This window comes from Mirounga leonina, unplaced genomic scaffold (assembly GCF_011800145.1).
Source record: "Mirounga leonina isolate KUSES-001 unplaced genomic scaffold, KU_Mleo_1.0 Mir_92, whole genome shotgun sequence".
Taxonomy (NCBI): domain Eukaryota; kingdom Metazoa; phylum Chordata; class Mammalia; order Carnivora; family Phocidae; genus Mirounga; species Mirounga leonina.
In genome coordinates this window covers 25,487,454-25,511,584 of record NW_023270852.1, presented here as the reverse complement: position 1 = coordinate 25,511,584, position 24,131 = coordinate 25,487,454, and the positions used below count along the sequence as shown (strand labels likewise).

At 42.9% G+C, this 24,131-nt stretch overlaps 1 protein-coding gene across 1 annotated transcript in view; it reads left to right on the top strand.

Annotated features, from left to right (window-relative positions):
- The window catches only part of SYTL2 (synaptotagmin like 2), a 199,758-nt gene that overhangs the window by 121,842 nt on the left and 53,785 nt on the right, over nt 1-24,131 (top strand). Inside the window, exons 10-12 of the mRNA XM_034995288.1 lie at nt 1,890-2,039; nt 6,990-7,014; nt 8,066-8,571. Coding sequence (XP_034851179.1) covers nt 8,459-8,571 — 113 coding nt within the window. The 5' untranslated portion in view covers nt 1,890-2,039; nt 6,990-7,014; nt 8,066-8,458. The remainder of the gene's footprint in view (nt 1-1,889; nt 2,040-6,989; nt 7,015-8,065; nt 8,572-24,131) is intronic.

The window sequence follows — 24,131 nt, the reverse complement described above, 5'->3', positions numbered from 1 at the left end:
TTGCTGTTGTTACAGCTGGAAAACAATTGATTTACAATGACATGTTTCACTTTGACTAGTTGCTGTGCTCTTTAACCAGTCATAGGTGGTTTCTGACCTCTCAGGAATCCTTCACAGCTGTGATTCCCAGACCTGACCAAGCATCTGGCATCATGTGGGAATATCTTAGAAAATGCAGATTCCTGGGCCTTGGCCCTGAAGATTTTGATTCAGTAGGTCTTGAGCAAAGTCTGGGAATCTGCTACTCCTCAGACACATTTGGATACAAATGATGATGAATTTAGTTAAAGTGACAGAACTCCCAGTTTAGATGTCACTACAGAGCTTAGTTGATAGAGATTGCATTTCTTCATGGAGGCCTTCCCTGGCCCCCAAAACTACATTAAACCCTCTGGTTAAGAGTTTTATAGCAGCCTCCTCTTCAGCTTTGTAGGACTTCTCGAGCTTGTTCAACATCTGCCCTCCTTTTCCAGAACATCAACTCTCCGAGGGCAGGGACTCGCTATACTATTTTTGGAGCATACAACTTACCCTCTTCCAGAACTGATATCTGGGACTGTTGTGGGTGCTGCCCTTTCAAGGGGGGGAGGATGTTTCTCTGGAATTTTGAACTTAGGCAAGGCTCCTGGTGCTTCCCAAGCTGGGTAATCAATTACAACCCATGGATATGTTGGCTTTTACAGCAGGTCTGTGCAATGTCAGATGAAGCTTGTTCTACTGTGTCTTAAAGCTCCTTATGGATAGGTTGTCAAAGGTAAATCATCCCTTTTGTAGACTGTCATTCTTTCTGAAAGATTTGAGTTTTCTGCCCAAATATGAAGTTTGTTTTATTTTTTTAAAGGATTTTATTTATTTATTTGAGAGAGAGAGGGAGTGACAGAGAACACGAGCAGGGGAGAGGGCAGAGGGAGAAGCAGGGAGCCTGACATGGGGCTCGATCCTAGGACCCAGGGATCATGACCTGAGCTGAAAGCAGACACTTAACCGATTGAGCTACCCAGGTACCCCCAAATATGTAGCTTAAAATGAATTTCAGCTGCCTGTTTCCCCAGCTCCTCTTTTTTTTTTTTTTTAAGATTTTATTTATTTATTTGACAGAGAGATAGTGAGAGAGGGAACACAAGCAGGGGGAGTGGGAGAGGGAGAAGCAGGCTTCCCCTGAAGCCCCCCAATGTGGGGCTTGATCCCAGGACTCTGGGATTGTGACCTGAGCTGAAGGCAGACACTTAACGACTGAGCCACCCAGGCACCCCATCCCCAGCTCCTTTCTTTCTTCACTGTTTTCATCTTTTGGAATCCTGATATACCAAGGAAATACAGATTTAGAGGGTGGTTCTGGCATACTTATCAAGACTGGAAAATGTGAAAAATTCAGGTTCAAATTTCTCTTCTCTGGCATTTCAGGCGCTGCGGGGTCTGACCCCGGGTACTGTTTCCCTGTTCATACCCTATACTCTGGTTACCAGCCTTCTTTTTGAATCTCTTCATGGTTTTGTGGCTCAGTACACTGGTCCAGAATTCTTGCTCTCATCTCTAATTCAGCCATCAAGGCTCACTTCACTTTATTTCCTTCCTAAATTCCTGTGACCCCCAATACTTGGTTTGGGCCTCCTTTATTAGTACTTCACATAGTACTTGGAGGAGGGTTAGTTGTGTGTGATTCTGTCATCCTCACATGGCCCATTATCTTGTCCTTTGTTGGGGCTTGATGAAAATATTTTGTTTCTGTGGGTACCACAAGTCCAAACTTACCTGGGAATGGCAGAGGTGAGTTTTTCAGAAATCTGGAGACATTATCATTAGGTTTGAATGTGAGATTAAGGGGTGGGGGAATGGTCACGTGTAAAGGAATCTTTCCTTCTCTCTGTCTCCTTCATTCTTAATTTGAGGTCACCAAGTTAGTCTGTGGGAAACATGAGCTGTCGGCCACATGAGCTGTCGGCCACATCAGCCTGGAACTGGAGGAGAAGAATGAAGTAGAAAAATGGCTTCCACCTTTGGAATAATCCTCACGAAAGTGAAAGCTTTGTATCTTGAAGGTACCCATGAGTTTTGATTTTTCAGTTGTTCCCTAAGAAAAAATAAAACAAATTTATTATTGGATAACTAACATATTCTATCTATAACCTTTCATTTGTTCACTTACTCATAGGCTCATTTCATTTAATCATTTTATTTATTCATTTAATTCACATTTTTGAGCAGTTACCTTGAACTAGTCATAAGACAATGAATTATGCTTTCCTCTCAAGAGGCCCTATTTAGGCAACATATTAGGTTGAGTAATTTGCATATTTTTAAATAGTGTGATAAAAGCACTGACCACACAGAAACAAAATAATCATGTGGCATTGTTTCTGGACAGTGCTGTGGACAAAGTTTGCTTTTCATGTAAACATATCGCACAGGGTCCTGGGATCGAGTCCCACATTGGAGCCTGCTTCTCCCTCTCCCTCTGCCCCTCCCCCGCTGCTTGTGCTCTCTCTTGCTCTCTCTGTCGCTATCTCTGTCTGTCTTAAATAAATAAATAAAATCTTGAAAGAAAGAAAAAGAAAGAAAGAGAGCAAGCTGAGGGGGCCAGGGCAAATCGGAGGCAAAGGGTAAAAGTTAGGGACAAGTTCAACCATAGTGCAAAGTAAGCCTGAGAACTGGAGGAGCCCCGCAGGGGAATGAGGGCTTTGGGCATGGGTGCCCTGGCAGGGCGGCCTGTGGGTCTGATGACACCAGTTTGGTATGCAGCAAGGAGAATTGCGCTGGGCGGGAGTTGAGCAAAGTTTCTCCGATTGTTCCATTCCACTTGCTCCTTCCTAGGCATCCCCTGAGCCATCTGTGGGTTATTCCATTTATGCCTCGATGCCACTATGATCTGGGAAGCTTACAAAACACTTGGTTTGATGTGTGATGGTTTGTTGCTGCTGGGGGTGAGTCCCTTAATTGATCTGGGCTGTTTCTGTCAGTGCTGTTCTCCCCAACCCCACCCTGACTCCAGCCTATTTATTCCTGCTCTCCTTCTGCCTCCCAGATTTTTCTTCCCAGCCTTCATTCTAGATGTCATGGGACTGTCAGCACAATTTGCTTCTCTTCTAAAAACCTTATCATGTGAGAGTCACTACTTACTTGAGGTTTCCTCCCCTCGCTTGGGGTCTGCAGGCTTTGGTACAACAACAGTCACGTGGGGAAGGAAGAGGGGCTCTGTGGGCCTGCCCTTGCACCAGAGCACAGTGGGGAACAAATATTGTTAATCAGGCTCCAACCAGGGTTTGGTCAGGCACAATGACTGGGTTTAGACCTATAAGTCTAGCTCTTCTAGTTGTGATCACCAGCAGACACCAACTGTCTGGGGCCTTGGTTTCCCTCTCTATCTTAACTTTGGACACTTGACAAGGAGGAGTATTGGCTTTCGTAGATGTGGCACAGCAGGGCTGACACATGGAAACCTTGAATTCAGCACAATCTGCATTTGGAGCCTATAAGTTTCCCTTCCATGCTGCCGCTCCCACTGCTGCTCACTCCTTGTTTATTCTCCATAGTGTCCTGCCTTCTTGCCAGAGCGTCACAATCATCTCTGTAAGAAAGGGGAAAGTGGGAGTAAAGACACCTGTCACATAGATGAGAAAACTGAGACTTGGGGAAGTCATGTGATTTATTTAAACCACACAGTCATGTGAAGGACTAGGGGCTGGAACTCCTTGAATAATATGGACCTGGTTTTTCAGTGAAGGAAGAAGTGGAAGCTCAGTCCTCTTCCATCTGTATTCATGTATTAAATACGTGAGTGCCTAGCAGATGTAAGGCACAGTGGCAAGTGCTGGGGTCACAAAGCACTCAGAGGCCCAGGCCTTGCTCATAAATGAGTGGAGCATGAGCTTGAGTAGATAAGGATTCGAGACGGTGTGATGAATATCCCGACTCAGAAAGTCAGGTGCTAATGGAACACACCAGAGGGATGCCTAACCTGGCCTTGAGAGGTTAGGAAAGGCTTCTGTGCAATACGTGATATCTAACTTGAGATCTAAGAGGTATTAGCCCAGGAAAGGTATTCCAAGTAGAAGGAATAGCATATAGAAAGGCCTGGGGGGCAAAAGTACCTGAAAAGTTGTGTGTGGGGAGCCTAAGGAAAAGCACTTGGGGAAGAAAGCTGGTGCCAGGTCACGTGAGTCCCACAGGCCACGGTAAGGAGTTTGAGCATTAGCCAATGGACAATGGGAAGTGGTGAAGGGTTTTAAACCTGCGAATATGGCTTAGTCAGATCTGACTTTTAGAAAAGTCACTCAGCAGCGTAATGAGAATGGGTGGGAGGGAGGCTGAAGCTTAGGAGAACTTTTTGCTCACCCTGGGAGCTACTCTTTCTGTGAACACATCAGGAATCCCTGTGCCCAAAATTTATCCCTCCCAATTTTTGCACAGAAATTTCTCTGATTGCTGACTGCCCCACTGTGGGCCAGTGATTTTTCTATGCTTAAGCAGAGAATGAAGGTCCACAGTCAGACAGAAGAGTTTTGTTCTGCTTCCCAGTTTGAGGAATCTGTGGAGGGGGGAATTAAAGGAGAGGTCAGCATTGGGGTGGATTAAGCTGACAAAGCTACCGACAAGGGGAGCCTGGGTGGCTCAGTCAGTTAAGCGTCTGCTTTGGCTCAGGTCATGATCAAGCCCTGCTCAGCGGGGAGTCTGTTTCTCCCTCTGCCCTTCCCTCTGCTTGTGTGCATGTGCTCTCTCTCTCACTCGCTCACTCTCTTACTCTCTCTCTCAAATAAATAAAATCTTAATTTAAAAAAAAGCTACTGGAAATACTAGCCCCACCACACAAGCATGGTGGCAGACACCACCCTGAGCCCTACTCTCCTCATTTGAAAAACACAGATCATAAAATACTTGCCTCAGATCTTTGTGAGGATCCTATGAGATAGTGTTAAGTGCCAGGTGTGTAGGAGGTACCCAGTAAATATTTACTTCCTTTTTTTCTGCCTTTCCTTAATGCTGCCCCATCTCAGAGTAAAAGCCAGAAGTTGTACAGCGCTAATGTAAAACTTAATACAGTACGATCTACTTCTTTCTGCCCTGCTCTAACCTGTCCTCCTCCGGGCACACTCTGCTGTTCCAGCACTGACTTCTTTGATGTTCTTTGAACATGCCGGACACGCCTCCACCACAGGACCCCCTGATACCAGTGTGGCTTGTTAACTTACCTCTGTCAAATTTGTTCACATGTCATCCTCTCAATGAGACCAACCCTAACCACCCCCTTAAAACTCCCAACTCCCCCCTTCCCTTCTCTGCTCTGTTACCACCTTCTGGCAAGTTACATAATTTAATTATTTGGGCATTTATTATTATTATTATTATTATTTAGTTTGATGTCTCCTCTGAGGGGCAAGTAGGCTCCACAAGGACAGGACATTTTTTTCTCTCTTATGTATCACTGTATCTCCGTGCTTACAACAGTGCCAGGCACATAATAGGCTCTCAATAAATGTTTGCTGAATGAAATGTTTGATTAGCTCCTATGATAGATAGCATCCGGAGTATTGGGAATTGGTAAAGCACCTGGTATTGAAGAGTCTTGATTGCCATCCAAGGGCTCTGCTGGTGTCTCTCCCAATTAGGAGTCAAAGGTTCTAGCCCTTCCCTCCTTTCTCTGTAAAATGAAGACATTGCCCTTTGTCTCACTGATTTTTAGAAAAAAACCTTTAACCCTTAGAAGCTCTTATGCAGAAGCACTGGTTAGCTTGTGGTTGTACATGAAGATGTAGAAACCAGCGTTTCCTCCTTTAGCAACACTCCCAGTTACCACTGCTGGACAACCTGAGTTGTTTTTCTCCTTTGTTCTCTGCCTGTCCCATACTCATTGACTTTAAAACAGTCTCTCACTGAACCATATGGCAGCGTCCATGGTTCTCCGAATGTAGCCTCAATTTATTTCTTCGCTAGCCTCTGAGATCTAAGGAGGTTATTATGCTGGAAGAAGCTATTCTGCATGAAAGAATAGACAGCCATCCCCTGGTGAACCTGTATACTTGGATTAGGTTCATTCATCTACTTACCTACTTACTACATTCAGAGACTCAGTCAAATGGGAGTGATTGAAGGAAGATAAATAATTATAGCGGTGGGGGTATACATACGAAGAAGAAAGTTTTTGTGTTAGTCGGGCTCTTGCGACAGAAGTGTTGTAACAACCCCAAACTTCAGTGGCTTCCAACAACAAATATTTATTTCTTCCCATAATCTCCAGGTCAGCTGGGATGGCCTGACTTCGGGCGGCTCAGGGTTGGTCTGACCTTATATCTCCTTTTCTGGGACCTGGACTGGAAAGTCAGAAGCCACCTAGGGCAGGCTCTTCTTGCGGCCGGTGGCAGGAGTATAAGCAGCCAAGCCAACCCCCACAAGCCTATGCTTGCATCACGTTTGCAGCCTTCCATTGACCAAAGTCACAGGTCAAGCCCGACAACGGGAGGGTTGGGGTGAATACGCTGCTTACTCTAGTGGCGACATGGTTGCATAGCTATTTCGGGGAGGGAGTGAAGAGTTAGGAGCAATAAGTGAATCTACTTTTAATTCTAGCTGAGATAGTTAGGGAGGGCTTCTTGGAGGTGGTAGCTTTCATGTTTGAAGGATGAGTATTTTTCAAGATGAACAAACAGGCACCAACTTATACAAATGGGTGCACATCTTAAAAAGAGAGAATAAAATAGTGTCTTAACATTTGTTTGAGTAGTCGCTGTGAGTTATATGCAGAGAGCCACAGGAATATAAAACAACGGTCATCAGAGTACCTGTTCTTGAAGTCCATACTTCATGGGGGAGATCAGAAGGAAACATAATACAAAAGAGAAAAGGAAACAACATGACCAAATACACTCTTATCTAGAGGTATAGAACAGAAGTGTGAACTCAGAAAGGAAGCTAGAATATATTTTTAGTAGCTATTTTTGGTAGAGGATGCAAGATATGTGCTATTTGATTTTCATTATTTCACTTCATCTTTACAGCTGGTGAGGGACATCCTACTGGTAGGTAAGTGGGAATGAGAAAACCCCCAAGCCTCAGAGTGGGGGGTCCCTTGTTAATGTGACAAAGGGAATACTTCCCAGGGGTTCTATTTGCCAAAGCGGAGTATTTGAATAAGTATATGAATAAGTATTCATAAAAAGCACTCAGTCATACACGTACTGTTTTATTCTTCAGTGAGACTGCCTGAAACCTACTGAATCCTAGGTTTTTAGTGTCTACTGGCCATATGTAGCACTGTGTTTGTTAAACGGCCCCCGTCCTGGAGTAGGTGACCTCTGAAGTCCCAAACAACTGTGAAATTCTTCATGTCACCTTCTCATTGCACATGAGTTTGGGTGGCCTCAAAGAAAATAGGATTCTTGCCCAAAGTCCTACTTAAAATTCTCACTTTGGATGGGGGAGGTTGAAATTCTGCCTCTTCCTTTCCCCTAGTTTATATACACACACCAGTAAGTGTTCTTTCTCCTCAGAAGTGAAGGGAGCAAGCTTGGTGAGTTGCTCTAGAGCCAGCAAGGGTTAGAGGTGGGACCAGGTGAAGAATAACATTTCCCCCTCTTGTGCACACTACCTTTACGTGATACCTGCTCATCACCTGTCATTACAGAGCCCAGATATGTTCCCGTGCAATATTCCTGCTCACAGAGATGTGAGCACTTGTGAATTTTTATTTCTAGTTTCTTACCGATGATTGCTTGATGACTGGAATCACGTCTCCCTGATCTTATTGACCTTGAGTGTGACTTTTTAGCCTAGTATGCCGTGAGTTTGGAGAGAGAGAACCAGCTCCTTTTTTTGCAGCCGTCCCTTTCCTCAGCGGGTTGTCAAACATCAACAGGCATTTTGTGTGCTCTCCATCTTGGCAGTCTGAAATTGAGTAGAAGCGTGTTTCATGACCCATTTGCTCAGGAAGCTGGCCAAACTGGTTTCCCTGATCTCAGAGACCATCTCACTGGTCATTCTCTTTCCTCAGGCACGTTTTAAATCTTGTAATAATGAGCAATGCTTACGGAACTGCCTCACGCTGTCTTGTGTTTACTGTCTTGTGATACCCCAGGTATCACGAGATGCTCAGGTGCTGCGGCCTCTCCTCGAGTTGATGACCCAGACACAAGGAGAATCTACTGAGTCTGAGACTGGTCCAGAGTGGGAGTGTGAGTCGGAACGCCGCTGTGGGAACAAGTGAGCTGTCTGGCAAGGAATGCAGAGTCCTTCTGAGAGCCTCCTCTCCACGTCGTTCCCTGGACCACCACTTCCTCTCTGGAAGGGCCGTGGAGGACTTTGCAATCAGCCACCTGAAACTTTTGCCGGGCCAACGTAAGACTTGTGCTGCAGAGCTGAACAAAATATTACTTCATTTAATTTTTTGCATCTTCTAATCATTGAGCAACAGTCATAGTTGTTTTGCTTTGAGAACTGTAGGCCAGATTGGTTGCTCTTATTTTTGTGTATGCTTTTCATAATGATTGACTTGAGCTTCCTGACAGAGGAGGAGCAAGAAGCCATCATGAAGGTTCTGCAGCGGGACGCTGCCCTGAAGAGGGTTGAAGAGGAGAGAGTCAGGTAAGGGGCCAGGAGGTCCTTGGGCATGAGGGAAGGAGGGACAGTCTGTAAGAAGAGGGGACACCTTCTTCCCTCAGCCGTAAGTGGTAATTCTGACTTGGAGTCTGAACTTACAGGTTTTAGGTTTTAGGTTCCTTCCTGGATGGGATTTTTTTCCGTCTTCGTGTCTCTTAATTTATCCCTTAGGACTCCTGCCAGAAATAGTCTTGATAAACAAAACCCCTTTAATTTATTAAATACTGAATTAAAAATGAAATCTATACAAACACATACATACATCTACATATGCATATTTGAATGTGTGCATATTTATATCCACCTTTTAAAAAATGGAATCATAAACTAAATTGGATTTTTTTTAATTCTTAAGATTTTTATTTTATTTTATTTTTATTTTATTATTATTTTTTTTAAGATTTTATTTACTTGACAGAGAGAGACACAGCGAGAGAGGGAACACAAGGAGGGGGAGTGGGAGAGGGAGAAACAGGCTTCCCGCCGAGCAGAGAGCCCAATGTGGAGCTCGATCCCAGGACCCTGGGATCATGACCTGAGCTGAAGGCAGACACTTAATGACTGAGCCACCCAGGCACCCCAATTCCTAAGATTTTTAAAAGAAAATAAATTGGGAAGTAACTCACGTTTCTGCATACTTTGAGAAATGTTTGAATTGGTTTCAACAGCAATTGAAATTGGCTCTGATTGAGCCACTTTTTCATTTGTGTCTCACAAGAAGGAGTGGCAGCTTTGACATGTTCTTGCTGAGAGGAACCCACATGTTCCACGTCAACATTCGCTCCACTTTCCACTCACCACAGGGTCGGTAGAAGGAGCATGAGAGCAGGATGCCGAAGAAGTGGGCTTAAGCCATCTATTACCTGTGTAATTCTGGACTTTGAAAACAGTGGAAGGCTTCTGGAATGTACGTTAGTAGTATTAACTGCATAATCCCCATCCCAGGAGTTACCTGAAAGGAACATAAGCCATGTTCTTATTTCCTGGGACACAGGACCATGAGTAATGGATTTATTGGCACCATTTCCCATATTTTGAGCCTGATTGAGCATAGATGCTTTGTAAACATGCTGAAATTCACTCCAAGCACTCCGGAGCATCTGTTTATGGCTACTAATAATAGCTCATAGAGACAGTGCTTAACAAACTAACAAATGATTCCCAAATGACAGTGATGAACAGATTGCAAAGGGCATTTTTCTGAGTTCAAACACTCTTGTGCAGTTGGTAGGGGCTCAGAGTGGGATATAATTATGCCTCCTTGATATGTGTGGAAGTTAACTTTGAGACAGGTCAGGTAACTTGCACAAGCTCATACAACCTGTAGGTGTCAGGATTGAGAATCACATTCTGGTCTTCGGGTACTCATGCACTAACTCTGCCTCCTTTTTCTGAGAAAACAGTAGCAGACTGACCATCCTGGCACCTGGCTATGGAGAAGGGGGCAGCTGCTTGATAGCTAGGACACTGAGCTGTGATGGTGACAGGTACTGGAGAGCCTGAGAATGGGCGCTTTACTTATCATGTGCCTCCCTACAAGTCGCCTGTAGTGCTCTGTGCACTGGGATGGGGGTGGGTGGCTGTTCTCCAATCTCAGCAAATGCGGTGCCTTGAGCATTTTATCCAGGAGGGGCAGGAGATTTACCCCAGTCCTCCCTCAGAGCCTTTTGGTAGCATTGATCCTTTGCCCATGTACAGTTTATAAAGCCCTTTCATGAATGTTGTTCTACGTTTCCTCACAACCAGAGGCATGTGAGATTTGGCAAGGCAGGACTGTTATGCCTATTTTAAAAATAAGGAGTGAGGGCAACACAGAGAAAATACTAGCTGATTCTTAAAGCATCGTGGGAATTCCTTTATCCTCTCAGAAGACAAGACAGGGAGACTTGGAAAGAAAGCAGTGGGGCGAAGATAACACTGGGCCCCTCTTCCTACATCAGGTTGTGGGGACTGTGACTACTGGGTTGCTGAATACCTTCGATTCCTCCATTAATTGGGTGTTATATGTGGGCTGCAATTCTACATCCTCCATCGAGCCGGGTTAGGAAGAGAGATTTGTCCTCCCCCCTACCCCCCTCTAAATGTCCTTGGTCCCTTGGACTGCAGGCTGCTGGATCTTCCCTGTAGTTGTGTGTTTCCGTGTGAGTGGAGTGGAGGTGTTTCACGGGCATATGCAGTGGCTGATGGAAAAATCCTCCAAAATGCAAAGTTCTGGCAGGAGCCAGGCTTTGTAAGGGGTGTGAGCATACAGCCTCAGGAACCAGCCCGGCTGCAGCTGCAGCAACAGTGCAGTGAGTCCCTTAGCAGCAGTGGGTTTGCAGACTCCCCTTCCAGGCGCTGTTTCTCAGGGTGACCCAGCAGCTGCTGCTTCTGTGAACTGATAGCAAGAAGTCTTGGGGTGGCAAGAAATCCAGTGTGAGTCAAGCCCTGTGTACTACCACCATGCTGGGGGAGTTCTTAGATGTCAAGCACCTGATGTTTGACTCAACCACAGATAGATAGGTTTAGGACTCTGGGCCTGGGGAGGAGTGATGGCGCACGTGGGTTGGGGGGCGGCCCATAGCTGGTGGACACAAAGAGGCCCAGCCCATGGTCTGGCCTGCTTCACATAAAGAGAATTGAACTCTGACCCCTTCTTTGATTTAGGACTGAAGGGACTTGTGGGTATGGGTCTGAGGCTGTTCTGCTCCTGGGTTGGTGGAACTAGATCTCTGGTCTCTGAAAATGCTGTTCCACGGGCTTTTGCTGTCAGCCCCTTTGCCGTCTCCAGCTGTTTGTCTTTGACTCTTCCATCAGCTTTCCATACAGCCTGACAGCTCTGGGAAGATTTTTTGGTCCCTATAAATCATTTTACAGATAAAGAAGGTAAAGCCCAGAGAGGGGAAGCAACAAGCCCAGGGCCACTCAGATAACCGCTGCCAGAGTCGTGGTAAGGAAAGCTCTTGGTCCAGCACTATTCCCTCTACCCCATGCTGCTATTATTGCCTTTTGCAATTTGTCAAGCTGCAAGCCGTCATTTGTTAATCATTTGTTAATTTGTGAAGCACTGTCTGTCTATGAGTTATTATTAGTAGTCGTAATCAGATACTCCAGAGTGGTTGAAGTGAATTTCAGTATGTTCACAAAGCATCCATGTTCAATTAGGGTCAAAATCATTGGTATTATTCCTACACAAGGCTAGGGAAGAAGTCCCCTGCTTAACCTTGGAGTCAACACTGACATGAATTTGAATCCTCTCCTTACCACTAATCAACTGTGGTTCATTGGACAAGTGACTTAACCTCTCTGAGCCTTAACCCAGAGACTGAGAATGACCATAATACCAAACTCAAAGGATTAGAGTCAGGATTAAGTAAGATAATTCTTAATCTTCTTAGCACGTAAGAGGAGATGGATACATTTGAATTCCCTTATTCTCTACTCCACCTTTTGTCTAAAAAAGGGCGGAATTCTATGGTTGGTAGTCTGACGCCTTAGGAGGAAAGGACTCTTAAAATCCTCAATTATTTAATGCAGTGAAATTTAATTGAGCATCTATTAAGTATAAGGAACTTCTCTGGACAATGATATGAAGAGAATTCTACGGTAATTAAAAGGAAATGACCTTTATCCATTTAATGGATTATCAATTGCAAATTTAAAATCTCAACTTTGTTTCCCTAACACGATTTTAGAGTTTCCCAGTCCTTCTCCTAGTTGGTATGTGGTTTTAGAAGCACACATCATATAAACCTAATATGGGCCTAAGCAAAACATCATTAAAAAGGCAAACCTGCCACTATAAATCAGACTGATCTTTCGAATGCTAATTATTATGGACTCTGGAGTATAATCCTCCTACAGCTATGGGAGGGTCTCACCAGTGCCCTGGAGCACTGTTGCAGATGCTGCCTCTGAGTCCTTTTCGGCACGGCTGTAGGTGAGATTTCACATTCCCACTGAAATCCGTTTGCCTTTCCTGATATATCCAGGGCTTGGAATTGTTCACATGCACGCTCATTTGAGACATTGTGGAGATGATTTAATCTATATGTTACCTCTGGTCTGATTTCATGAATGAGAAAGATGAGTGTCATACAGGGGAAGTAAGTGTTCAGTTCCCAAATCTGTTCTACCTGTTCATGGTAGAACATGGACTCGAACCCAAGGGAATAGCCACTGTGGTATCTCAGGAGGCAGCTAGAAGATAACAGTCCTAGGTCACTGTCGCCCCCGCAGCTGGGTTTCGCGCTGCCTCTCTGCCTGCAGCCCCAAGTGCTGGGCCCGGTCATCACCACGCGTGTGTATTCAGCTTGCTTCCCTGACTGCCAGCCAGAGACATTTCACAGACCAGCAGGGAGGCAGACACCAGGATAGATTCTTTCTCTCTCCCTACTCTCTCTTCTTTTTAAGAAACACCATCCTGCATACACATATGTAATTTTAGTCTTTTATAGTTTGAAAATAAGACAGTCTAAAGGTGGTATTTCCTGTGCTTCGCATCATACTGTCAGCAGGAAGTCTTTGCCCGTGTGTGTGTCTGTGCACCACCAGCATCACGCCTACCACCCCCGTGCACACAGAACCACATCAACGGGACGGGCATTCTTGCCACAGATAACATCTCAATCGTGACCACATCTTATGATTCTTAGCTGGTCCCCTAAGACCTAGTTTTGTTTTTAAGTGAAAGCAGTTGGCATTGAAGAACTGCTTTCCAGGACCTCTGGGGTGTTTTCTGTCAAAGCAAAGAGGAAAGGAACCAACATTTGTCAAGGAACTATATTGTATACAGAGTTCCAGATACATTTTCCCCTTTCACCTACATAGCAGTGTAGCTGAACCTGCTTAACACTGAGGAAATGAGGTGGAAGAGGTTAAGCTCCCTGCAAGATTGAAGCCTTGCTCCTCACACTGCAAAGCCTATGCTTTCCACATGCTGTGCTGCCTCTCAGCAGAAGGTGGGGATTTATGATGTGTCTGTGACACAAGGGACACACGTTTCCTCTCATTTTCCACTGTATATGTGCTGCCGAAGCGAGCACTCTCATTTTCCACTGTAAGGAGCATTTGCAATTTATTTCATTTTCACATGTGTTGGTTTTCAGATTCTCTTTCAAAGGCTGAATTCCTTTGTAGAGTGAAGTGTGTTGACCATCTTAGACACCAAAATCATGTTTGGCTCTCTCAGTAGCAGAGTGAGTAGCAGAAACAGCATCTGGATGGCTTCTGATCCTGGCTCTGGGTGACTTTGGGCAAACCTCCTAACTTCTTTGACCCCAGAGTACTTTCAAATCACACAGTCTAACCATCTTGTCCAATGTACTGAGGGGTTAAAAAAAAAAAGCTGGGGGATGGGCCAGTCAACCTCTCTGGACAGCCACCTGGTTCTTATCTAGTTGACTAGATAACAACAACCAGGTAGGCCTTTGTCTAATCATGATGAATAGTTGGAAGCCGGGGTGTGTTGCGTGAATAAAAGGAGGAAGAGAGGATAGGCTGAGGGAAAAGTGTTGAGGCCAGCCTGGAGGGTGTCCCTACTCTTCTGGTTTTCATCTGGAAGTGCTCACACTCTCTCTTTGCAACACAGGAATTGAGACAGGCGTTTAGGGCCTGATTTTTTTATGCACAATTCTGAGCATATGGCTGGTACATGATAGGGGATTAATGAATTAATGAACAAATGAATAGATGTGGCCTTTAGCATAAGGAGGAGGCAAGATGGCTGTCTTTTGCAGCTAATTTCTTTGTACATGATGGTGAAAATGTAAGTATTCAATGAGATGATTCATGTTAGGTGACTAGCACGGGGCTAGTACAAAACACATGCTTTGTATGTATTAGCCAAGGGAATGGGGGCATGACCTGCCTGGAGGGCCAGCAGGACAGTGTCCTGTCTGGGCTGAGTGCTCTCCCTCTACCTTCACTTAAGGCCACCAGCCCATGGGGGTTTAGCGGGCATCTTCTCTCTCCTCAGCTCTCCCCTACACACAATGTGCCTACGTGCAGAGGATGGTAAGGGATGAAAACCGTGATCTCAAGAAACATCTTTTTCTCACTTCAACTAAATGATATAAGAATTAGAGAATCGGGCGCCTGGGTGGCTCAAATGGTTAAGCGTCTGCCTTCGGCTCGGGTCATGATCCCGGGGTCCTGGGATCGAGTCCCACATCAGGCTCCGGGCTCAGTGGGGAGCCTGCTTCTCCCTCTGACCCTCTCCCCTCTTATGCTGTTTCTCTCTCGCTCGCTCTCTAAAAAATAAATAAAATCTTAAAAAAAAAAAAAGAGTTAGAGAATCAAATGCCATTTTTATTGGTAAATTAGAATTGATGAAAAATGACACAACAATCCAGGCTGGTAGAGAAGATTTTAATAGCACCATCTAGATGGTGGGATTTTTTTTTTTTTAAATGATCCTACATCTTTATAAAACCTGGGTTTTATACACATATGTATTCATCTATGAAATATTCCAGATGGCTATGATCGAAACAGGAATTCATTGATTAAACCTAGCAGAGATTATCATGTGAGGAAAGACATAAATGGCACTTAATGAATTTGAATAATCTCTTATTCTTTAGCCACTTAAATGATAAGCCAGAATCCCCCTCCTAATTCTGTACTATAATGGCTACCAGTCTCTCCAGGGCCCATGTGTTTTGGGGAGCCTGACTCACCCAGTGTGTGCGCATGGTGCACGGAAAATTTAGCATGATCAGGGCTTACAGACAGTCGTTTAGGCAGGAGCAGATCCGAGGTCGCACAGGGGCCCCTACAAAATACCTTTCCGCCGAACACCAAAAATAAGTAAATAAACAACCTCCTGAAGAGAAATCGAGAGTTGTTATGCTAGGAGGGTTTGTGGTCTCTTATGACAAGATGATGGCTGATGCCAGATTTCATCATGTTTGTTCCTATTCTGCCAAGATCGAGGTGTCCTGCCTCATCAGGAGAAGTCACTGCCATTTGACAGGTATGGTTCACCTAACCCCAGCAGTGACAGGGTCACTCTTCTCTTTTGCCTGACTCAGACTGGGGTGGCTGTGGAGCATTTATTTGTTCTTTAATTTATTCACTCGCCAAACAGTTGTTGTGTGTCAGCTCTGTGCCAGGCTTGGTGCTGTGTGCTGGCATGACAAAGGTGATTAAGATGTAGTCCTCACCTTCAGAGAGTCTGCGGAGTTGACAGATTAGTCAGTGAGACAGATGTGCAAATAGATCATTGGAATATGGTGTGGTCAGTGCTGTGGGAGCCTGGGGAGGGGCAAGCTGCTGACCTGTGCCTTGGCAATCAGGGAAGGCTTCCCCTGTGCGGTGATGCACGAGCTGGATCTGAAGGATAAGGAGCAATGTGCTGCACAGAGAAGTGAGGAGAGATATCCTGAGAGACTTCACATTTATTGGCCTCTTACCAAGATCCAAGCACGGTTAGGTGCTTTCAGGTAAATACTTCATTTAATCACCTCAGAAGTCCTGCAGAGTAGGTCTTCTCTTCCCCCGTCTCTACAAAGAACTGAAGCTTCGGGCGGTTCAGTAAGCTGCCCGGGTAGCATATAGGAAGGGTGAGAACTGGGATTTGGACCTGTTTGGGAGAGTCTAAAGCTCATAGTCTTTCTGCTTCTAATGTTTAGGGAGGCCAGAAAGAGCTGTTTGGAGAATAGTAAGAAGTCTATAGTACTGGCAAGTAGAGTCCAGGGGTAAGTGCTGGAAAATGAACCTGAAAAGGCAGCCTGAAACCACATAGGTGGTCAGGGGCCTCATATGCAACTCCTTCACTCCACAAGCACTGAATAAAAACCCACTATTTTCTTTTTTTTTTTTTAAGATTTTATTTATTTATTTGAGAGAGCGAGAATGAGAGAGAGTACATGAGAGGGGGGAGGGTCAGAGGGAGAAGCAGACTCCCTGCCAAGCAGGGAGCCTGATGCGGGACTCGATCCCGGGACTCCAGGATCATGACCTGAGCCGAAGGCAGTCACTTAACCAACTGAGCCACCTAGGCGCCCCAAAAACCCACTATTTTCCAGAGACACTGAGCAAGGATATACGGAGTAGAGGCTCTGCACCTAGGGGCTCACTTTCTAATCAGGAAATTCTGAAAGGACTTCTCTCTTCTGGAATTGAACTCAAACTTGGTCCTTTGGGAGGAGAAGGCAAAAGCTCCATCAGCAGCCCATAGGAGATTGTTTGCCCTGCGGAAAGCCTTAGGCAATTGGAAACCATTAGAAATGTTTAATAAGAATCATGATCTTCTCTGGTGATTCAAAACCATGTCTTTGTCAAAACCATGTCTGAGTGTCTTTGTCAGGATTTGGTGATGACAGTGTGTGTCCAAGTGTTGTGATTGGGTATGTTTGGGATGGAGTCACTTCTTCCTAGGTAATTGGGAGAGGAGAGAACGTTCCAGCAAAGAGCTGGACTCTGGGTAAAAAGACACTCCCCAGATACACTTAGGAGAGAGGAAATGTACTTGCTAGAATCCCACTCCCAGGTATGCTGATGTGCATCCCTCACACACAGCCCTGCCATCACCTTGGTGTGGCCATCATACATGTTCTCTAGCTAAGACACATAGAGTTGTTACTTTAGGAAGGTGCATATTAACTTGAATGACAATCATGAAACCTTCTTGGATTTCATAGCACATTACCTTCCAAAAGTTCAAAGTCAGCTTAAGGCTTTTATACTCCTTTATTCTGTGACTACGTTCTAGAGTCTGTGATTCTCATTTTATTGACATAGATGGAGAGATGTGGAATTTAAAAGACTTGTCAAGTAGAGGGTTGGCTGGGAAGATGGCAGAGTAGGAGGACCCTAAGCCCACCTCGTCCCATAGATACAACTAGATAACACTCATGTCTGCATAAATAACCCAGAAAACAACACGAAGACTGGCAGAACAAATTCCACAACTAAATGGTGAAGAGGCCACATCAAAAAAGGTAGAAAGGGCGAAGACCTGGTCTGGGAGTGAAGTGGACTGGGGCCGTCTGCTATGCCGAGGGAGCCGGTGACACAGAAAAGGGTGAAAAACAGACTTTCACATGGGGAACCCACAAACTGGAGGATGAATCCCCATAATATTTGCCTTTGAAAGAGGGGCTGAATTTGTGAGTTCTTAAAACCAGTGGGACTTAAAGCCTGGAACTTTAAAAATCAGGGACTTGGCTCTAGGAGAGCCTGGAGGACATTAGGAAGCTGAGTCCCCACCATTAAAGACATAGCACATAAAGAGCCCAAACATACAGCTAGAACCGGCAGTTTGAAAAATACCAAGGGAAGACAGGAGGGAGTGATTTGCTCATTTCGGACTATGGCTTGTGGCTCTGAGAGACAACAATCATGGGGCAACCCCTCCAGGAACAAAGGAGCTGGCAGGTGCCATTTCCCTCCCCTGCTCCCCAGCATAAACAACAGCCACCTGCGGGAACCAGCCTGGCTCTGACACTTGCTCACCTAACTTGTTTACACCAAGACACGCCACCCTACACTTTGCTGGATCCTCCCTTTTCAGTCACACTTGCCTTATTCTCAGCACTGTGGCCCCTCCCCAAGAAGACCAGTGCAAATCTCTCCAACGTCACGTCTCCGCACCCAGGCATTGTGTGGGACATCAGTTCCAGCCGCAGTTGGGGCAGGTCTCATTTTGTAAGCAGACCACTACACACTTTGTTAAAATGTGCCCCACTCCTGCTGGGGAGCAAACACTGCCCATGATAGGCAAAGAGAACCTCTGCAGACAACTGGAATGAAGGAAAAAGAGGTCAAGACTCAATAGCAGAGGATACGAACACCTAGGAGACATTCCCTTTGCCAGGCCCTGGCGAACGGGACATGCACTGCAGGGCACTACAGGAACTTTTCTTCATAAGGCTGCTATTATTAAGAACAAGAGAAGTAGCTGACTTTCTGAACACAGAGAAACCGACACAGAAAGTCAGTCAAAATGAGACAGAGAGATATCTCTCAAATGAAAAAACAGGACCAAACCTCAGCAAGAGACCAACGTGAAATGGGTATAAGTAATACACCTGATAGAGAATTTAAATTAATGATCATAAAGATACTCACTGGACTTGAGAAAAGAGTGGAGGACAGCAGGGACACTCTTAACACAGAGATAAAGAATCAGAGATCAAGAACACAACAAATGAAATTAAAAATACATTTGATGGAATAAATAGCAGGCTAGATGACACAGAGGAAGGAATTAATGACCTGGTAGACAGAGTAATAGAAAGTCACCAAGCTGAGCAAAGGAGAGGAAAGAAAATTATGCAGATCGAGAATAGTCTTAGGGACCTCAGTGATTCCATCAAGTGTAATAATATTCGCATGATAGGGATCTCAGAAGAAGAAGAAGAGAGAGAGAAGGAGGCAGAAAATTTATTTGAAGAAATATCTGAAACTTCCCTAATCTGGGGAAGGAAATAGATATCCAGATCCGGGAGGCACAGAAATCCCCCCAAAAATTTCAACCCAAGGAGATCCACACCAAGACACATAGTAATTAAAATGGCAAAAAGTAGCAATAAAAAATGTTAAAAACAGCAAGAGAAAAGATGACAGTTACATACCAGGGGAAAGCCCATAAATCTATCAGTGGATTTTTTAGCAGAAACTTTGCAGGCCAGGAGAGAGTGGCAGGATATATTTGAAGTGCTGAAAGGGAAAAATCTGCAGCCAAGAATATTCTATCCAGCAGGGCTATCATTCCGAATAGAAGAAGAAATAAAGAGTTTCTCAGACAAACAAACTAAAGGAGTTCATGATCATTAAACCAGTCCTGCAAGAAATAGTAAAGGGAGTTCTTTGAGTGGAAAGGAAAGACCATAAGTGAGAGTATGAAAAGTGAAAAACACAAAAGTAAAAATAAATATTTCTGTAAAAATTAGTCAAAGGATTCATAAAAGGATATAAAATATGATACCATATACCTAAAACATGGCAGAGAGAAGAGTAAAGAATGGGTTTAAGCTTAAGTGACCATCAACTTAATATAGACTGCTATATGCAGAAGATGTTATATACAAACTTAACAGTAACCACAAATCAAAAACCAGTAATAGATATGCAAAGAATAAAGAGAAAGGAATCCAAGTATATCACTAAGGAAAGCCAACCATGAAAGAGAGCAAGAGAAGGAAGATCAGAGAAAATCTATAGAAACAGCCATAAAACCACTAACAAAAATGGCAATAGATACATATCTATCAATAATTACTTTTAATGTAAATGGACTAACCACTCCAATCAGAAAACACAGGGTGACAGAATGGATAGAAAAACAAGACCCATCTATATGCTACCTACCAGTGACTCATTTCAGACTGAAAGACCTCTGCAGTTTGGAAGTGAGGGGATGGAGAAAACTTTATCATGCAAATCGATGTCAAAAGAAAGCAAGGGTACCAATACTTATTTTGGACGAAATAGACTTTAAAGCAAAGACTGTAACAAGAGACAAAGAAGAACACTATATCACAATAAAGGGGACAGTCCAACAAGAGGATAACAATTATAGGGGTACCTGGTTGGTTCAGTCAGGGGAGCAAGCAAGTCTTGATCTCAGGGTTGTAAATTTGAGCTCCACATTGGGTGTAGAGGTTACTTAAAAAATAAAATCTTTGAAAAAAGAGGATATAACAATTGTAAATATTTATGCACTCAATATAGGAACACCCAAATACATAAAGCAGTTGATAACAAACATAAAGGAACTAATCAATAGAAACATAATACTAGTAGGGGACTTTAACACCCTACTTACATTGATGGACAGATGATCCAAACAGAAAATCATCAAGGAAACAGTGGCTTTGGATGACACACTGGACCAGATGGATTTAACAGATATATTCAGAACATGCCATCCTAAAACAGTAGAATACACATTCTTTTCAAGTGCACATGGAACATTCTCCAGAATAGATCACATATTAGGCCACAGAACAAGTCTCAACAGATTTTTAAAAATCAAAGTCTTACCATGCATCTTTTCTGACCACAACACTATGAAACTAGAATCAACCACAAGAAAAAAATCTGGAAAGAGCACAAATACATGAAAGTTAAATAACATGCTACTTAAAAAAATAAATAAATAACATGCCACTATACAATGAATGGGTCAACCAAGGAATCAAAGAAGAAATGAAAAATTACATGGAGACAAATGAAAATGAAAACACAATGGTCTAAAATCTTTGGGATGCAGCAAAAGTGGTTCTAAGAGGAAAGTTTATAACAAAACAGGTCTACCTCCAGAAGAAAGAAAAATCTCAAACAACCTAAACTTACACCTAAAGGGGATAGAAAAGAACAAATAAAACCCAAACTCAGCAAGTGGGAGAAAATAATAAAGATTAGAGCAGAAATAAATGACATAGAAACTAAAAAAAACAGATCAATGAAACCAGGTTCTAGTTCTTTGAAAAGATTAAAACAAAATTGACAAACTTCTAGCCAGACTCATCAAAAAAAAAAAAAAAAAAGGACCCAAATAAACAAAATCACTAATGAAAAAGGAAAAATAACAATCAACACCACAGAAATACAAACAATTGTAACAGAATATTATGAAAACTTGGGGTGCCTGGGTGGCTCCATCAGTTAAGCACCTGACTCTTGATTTCGGCTCAGGTCATGATCTCAGGGTTGTGAGATTGAGACCTGTGTCAGGCTCCACGCTGGGCCTGGAGCCTGCCTAAGATTCTCTCTCTCCCTCTACCCCTGCCCTCTGTTCGCTCATTCTCTTTCTCTCTCTCAAAAAAAAAAAAAAATCCTGAAAACCTATAAGCCAACAAACTGGACAACTTAGAAGAAATGGATAAATTCCTAGAAACATATAACCTACCAAAACTAAAGCAGGAAGAAATAGAAAATTTGAACAGACCAATTACCAGCAATGAAATTGAATCAGTGATCAAAAACCTCCCAACAAAGAGAAGTCCAGGACCAGATGGCTTCACACGTGAATTCTACCAAACATTTAAAGAAGAGTTAAAGCCTATCCTTCTCAAACTATTCCAAAAAAAAAGAAGAGGAAGGGAAACTTCCAAATTTATTCTATGAGGCCAGTATCACCCTCATATCAAAACCAGGTAAGAACACCACAAAAAGGGGTGCCCAGGTGGCTCAGTCAGTTAAGCAGCTGCCTTCAGCTCAGGTCATGATCTCAGGGTCATGGGATTGAGCCCCGCATCATGCTCCCTGCTCAGTGGGGAGTCCGCTTCTTCCTCTTCCTCTGCCCCCCACTCATGCTCTCTCTTCCTCTCTCAAATAAATAAATAAAATCTTAAAAAAAAAAAAGAACACAAAAAAGAGAACTACAGGTCAGTATCTCTCATGAATATAGATGCAAAAATCCTCAACACAATAGTAGCAAACCAAATCCAATAATACATTTAAAAAAATCATACACCATAATCAAGTGGGATTTATTCCTGGGATGCAAGTGTGGTTCACTATTCACAAAACAGTCAACATGATATGTCACATCAATAAGAGAAAGTATAAAAGCCATATAATTTCAATAGATGCAGAAAAAACATTGGACAAAGTATAACATCCATTCATGATAAAAAACTTACTGTAATGTAGAGGGAACATACCTCAACATAATAAAGACCTTATATGAAAAACCCACAGCCAACATCATACTCAATGGTGAAAGCTGAGAACTTTTTCCCTAAGGTCAGGAACAAGACAAGCATGTCCATTATTAGCATTTGTTATTTAACATAGTACTGGAAGTCCTAACCACAGCAATTAGACAACATAAAGGCATCCACATTGGTAAGGAGGAAGTAAAACTCTCACTATTTGCAAATGACATGATACTGTATATACAAAACTGCTAGAATTGATAAATGAATTCAGTAAAGTCACAGGATACAAAATCAATGTACAGAAATCTTTTGCATTCCTATACACTAATAATGAAGCAGCAGAAAGAGAAATTAAGAAAACAGTCCCATTTACAATTGCACCAAAAACAATAAAATATCTAGGAATAAACTTAACTAAACAAGTGAAAGACCTGTACTCTGAAAACTATAAAACACTGATGAAAGAAATTCAAGACAATTCAAAGAAATGGGAAGACATTCCATGCTCATGGGTTGGAAGAATAAAGATTGTTAAAATGTCTATACTACTCAAAGCAATCTACATATTTAATGTAATCCCTATCAAAATACAACAGCATTTTTCACATAACTAGAACAAACAGTCCTAAAATTTGTATGGAACCACAAAAGGCCTCAACTAGCCAAAGCAATCTTGAAAAACAGAACTGGAGGTATCACAATTCCAGATTTTGAGTTATATTACAAAGCAGTAATAATTTAAACAGTATGATACTGGCATAAAAATAGACACATAGATCAGTGGAATAGAACAGAAATCCAAAAACAAATCCACAGTGTATGGTCAATCTTCAACAAAGGAGGAATGAATATCCAATGGGAAAAAGGCTTTTCAGCAAATGGTGTTGGGAAAACTAGACAACCACATGCAAAGTAATGAAACTGGACCACTTTCTTACACCATACACAAAAATAAACTCAAAGTGGATTAAAAGGCCTAAATGTGAGACCTGACATCATAAAAATCCTTGAAGAGAGCACAGGCAATAATAACTCTGACATTGGCCATAACAACATTTTTCTAGGTATGTCTCCTGAGGCAAAAGAAATAAAAGCAAAAATAAACTGTTGGGACTACATAAAGAAAAAAAAAGTTTCTGCACAGGAAAGAAAACAACGAAATTAAAAGGCAACCTATGAAATAAGAGAAGATATTTCTAAATGACATAAAGCATTAGTATCCAAAATATATAAAGAACTGGTACAACTCAATACCCAAAAAACAAATAATCCAATTAAAAAATGGGCAGAAGACATGAACAGATATTTCTCCGAAGAAGACATCCACATGGCAACAGACACATGAAAAGATGCTCAACATCACTCATCATCAGGGAAATGCAAATCAAAACTCCAGTGTGATATCACCTCACACCTGTCTGAATGGTGAAAATTGAAACACAAGAAACGTCAAGTATTGGTGAAGATATGGAGAAAAAGGAACCCTCTTGCACTGTTGGTGGGGATGCAATTGGTACAGCCATTGTGGAAAACAGTGTGTAGTTTCCTCAAAAAATTAAAAATAGAACTACCCTACAACCCAGTAGTTGCATTATCAAGTATTTAGCCAAAAAGTACGAAAACACTAAATCAAAAAGATACATGCATCCGTATGTTTGTTACAGCATTATTTACAATAGCCAAACTATGGAAGCAGCACTGGTATCCACTGATAGATGAATGAATACAGAAGAAGTGGTAAATATATACAATGGGATATTACTCAGCTATAAAAAAGAATGAAATCTTGCCATTTGCAACCACATATATAGAGCTAGAGAATATAACACTAAGCGGGTTAAGTCAGAGAAAAAAAATGCCATGTGATCTCACTCACATGTGGAATTTATGAACAAAAGAAATGAGCAAAGAAAAAAGAAAAATCAAGACACAGACTCTTAAATATAGAGAACA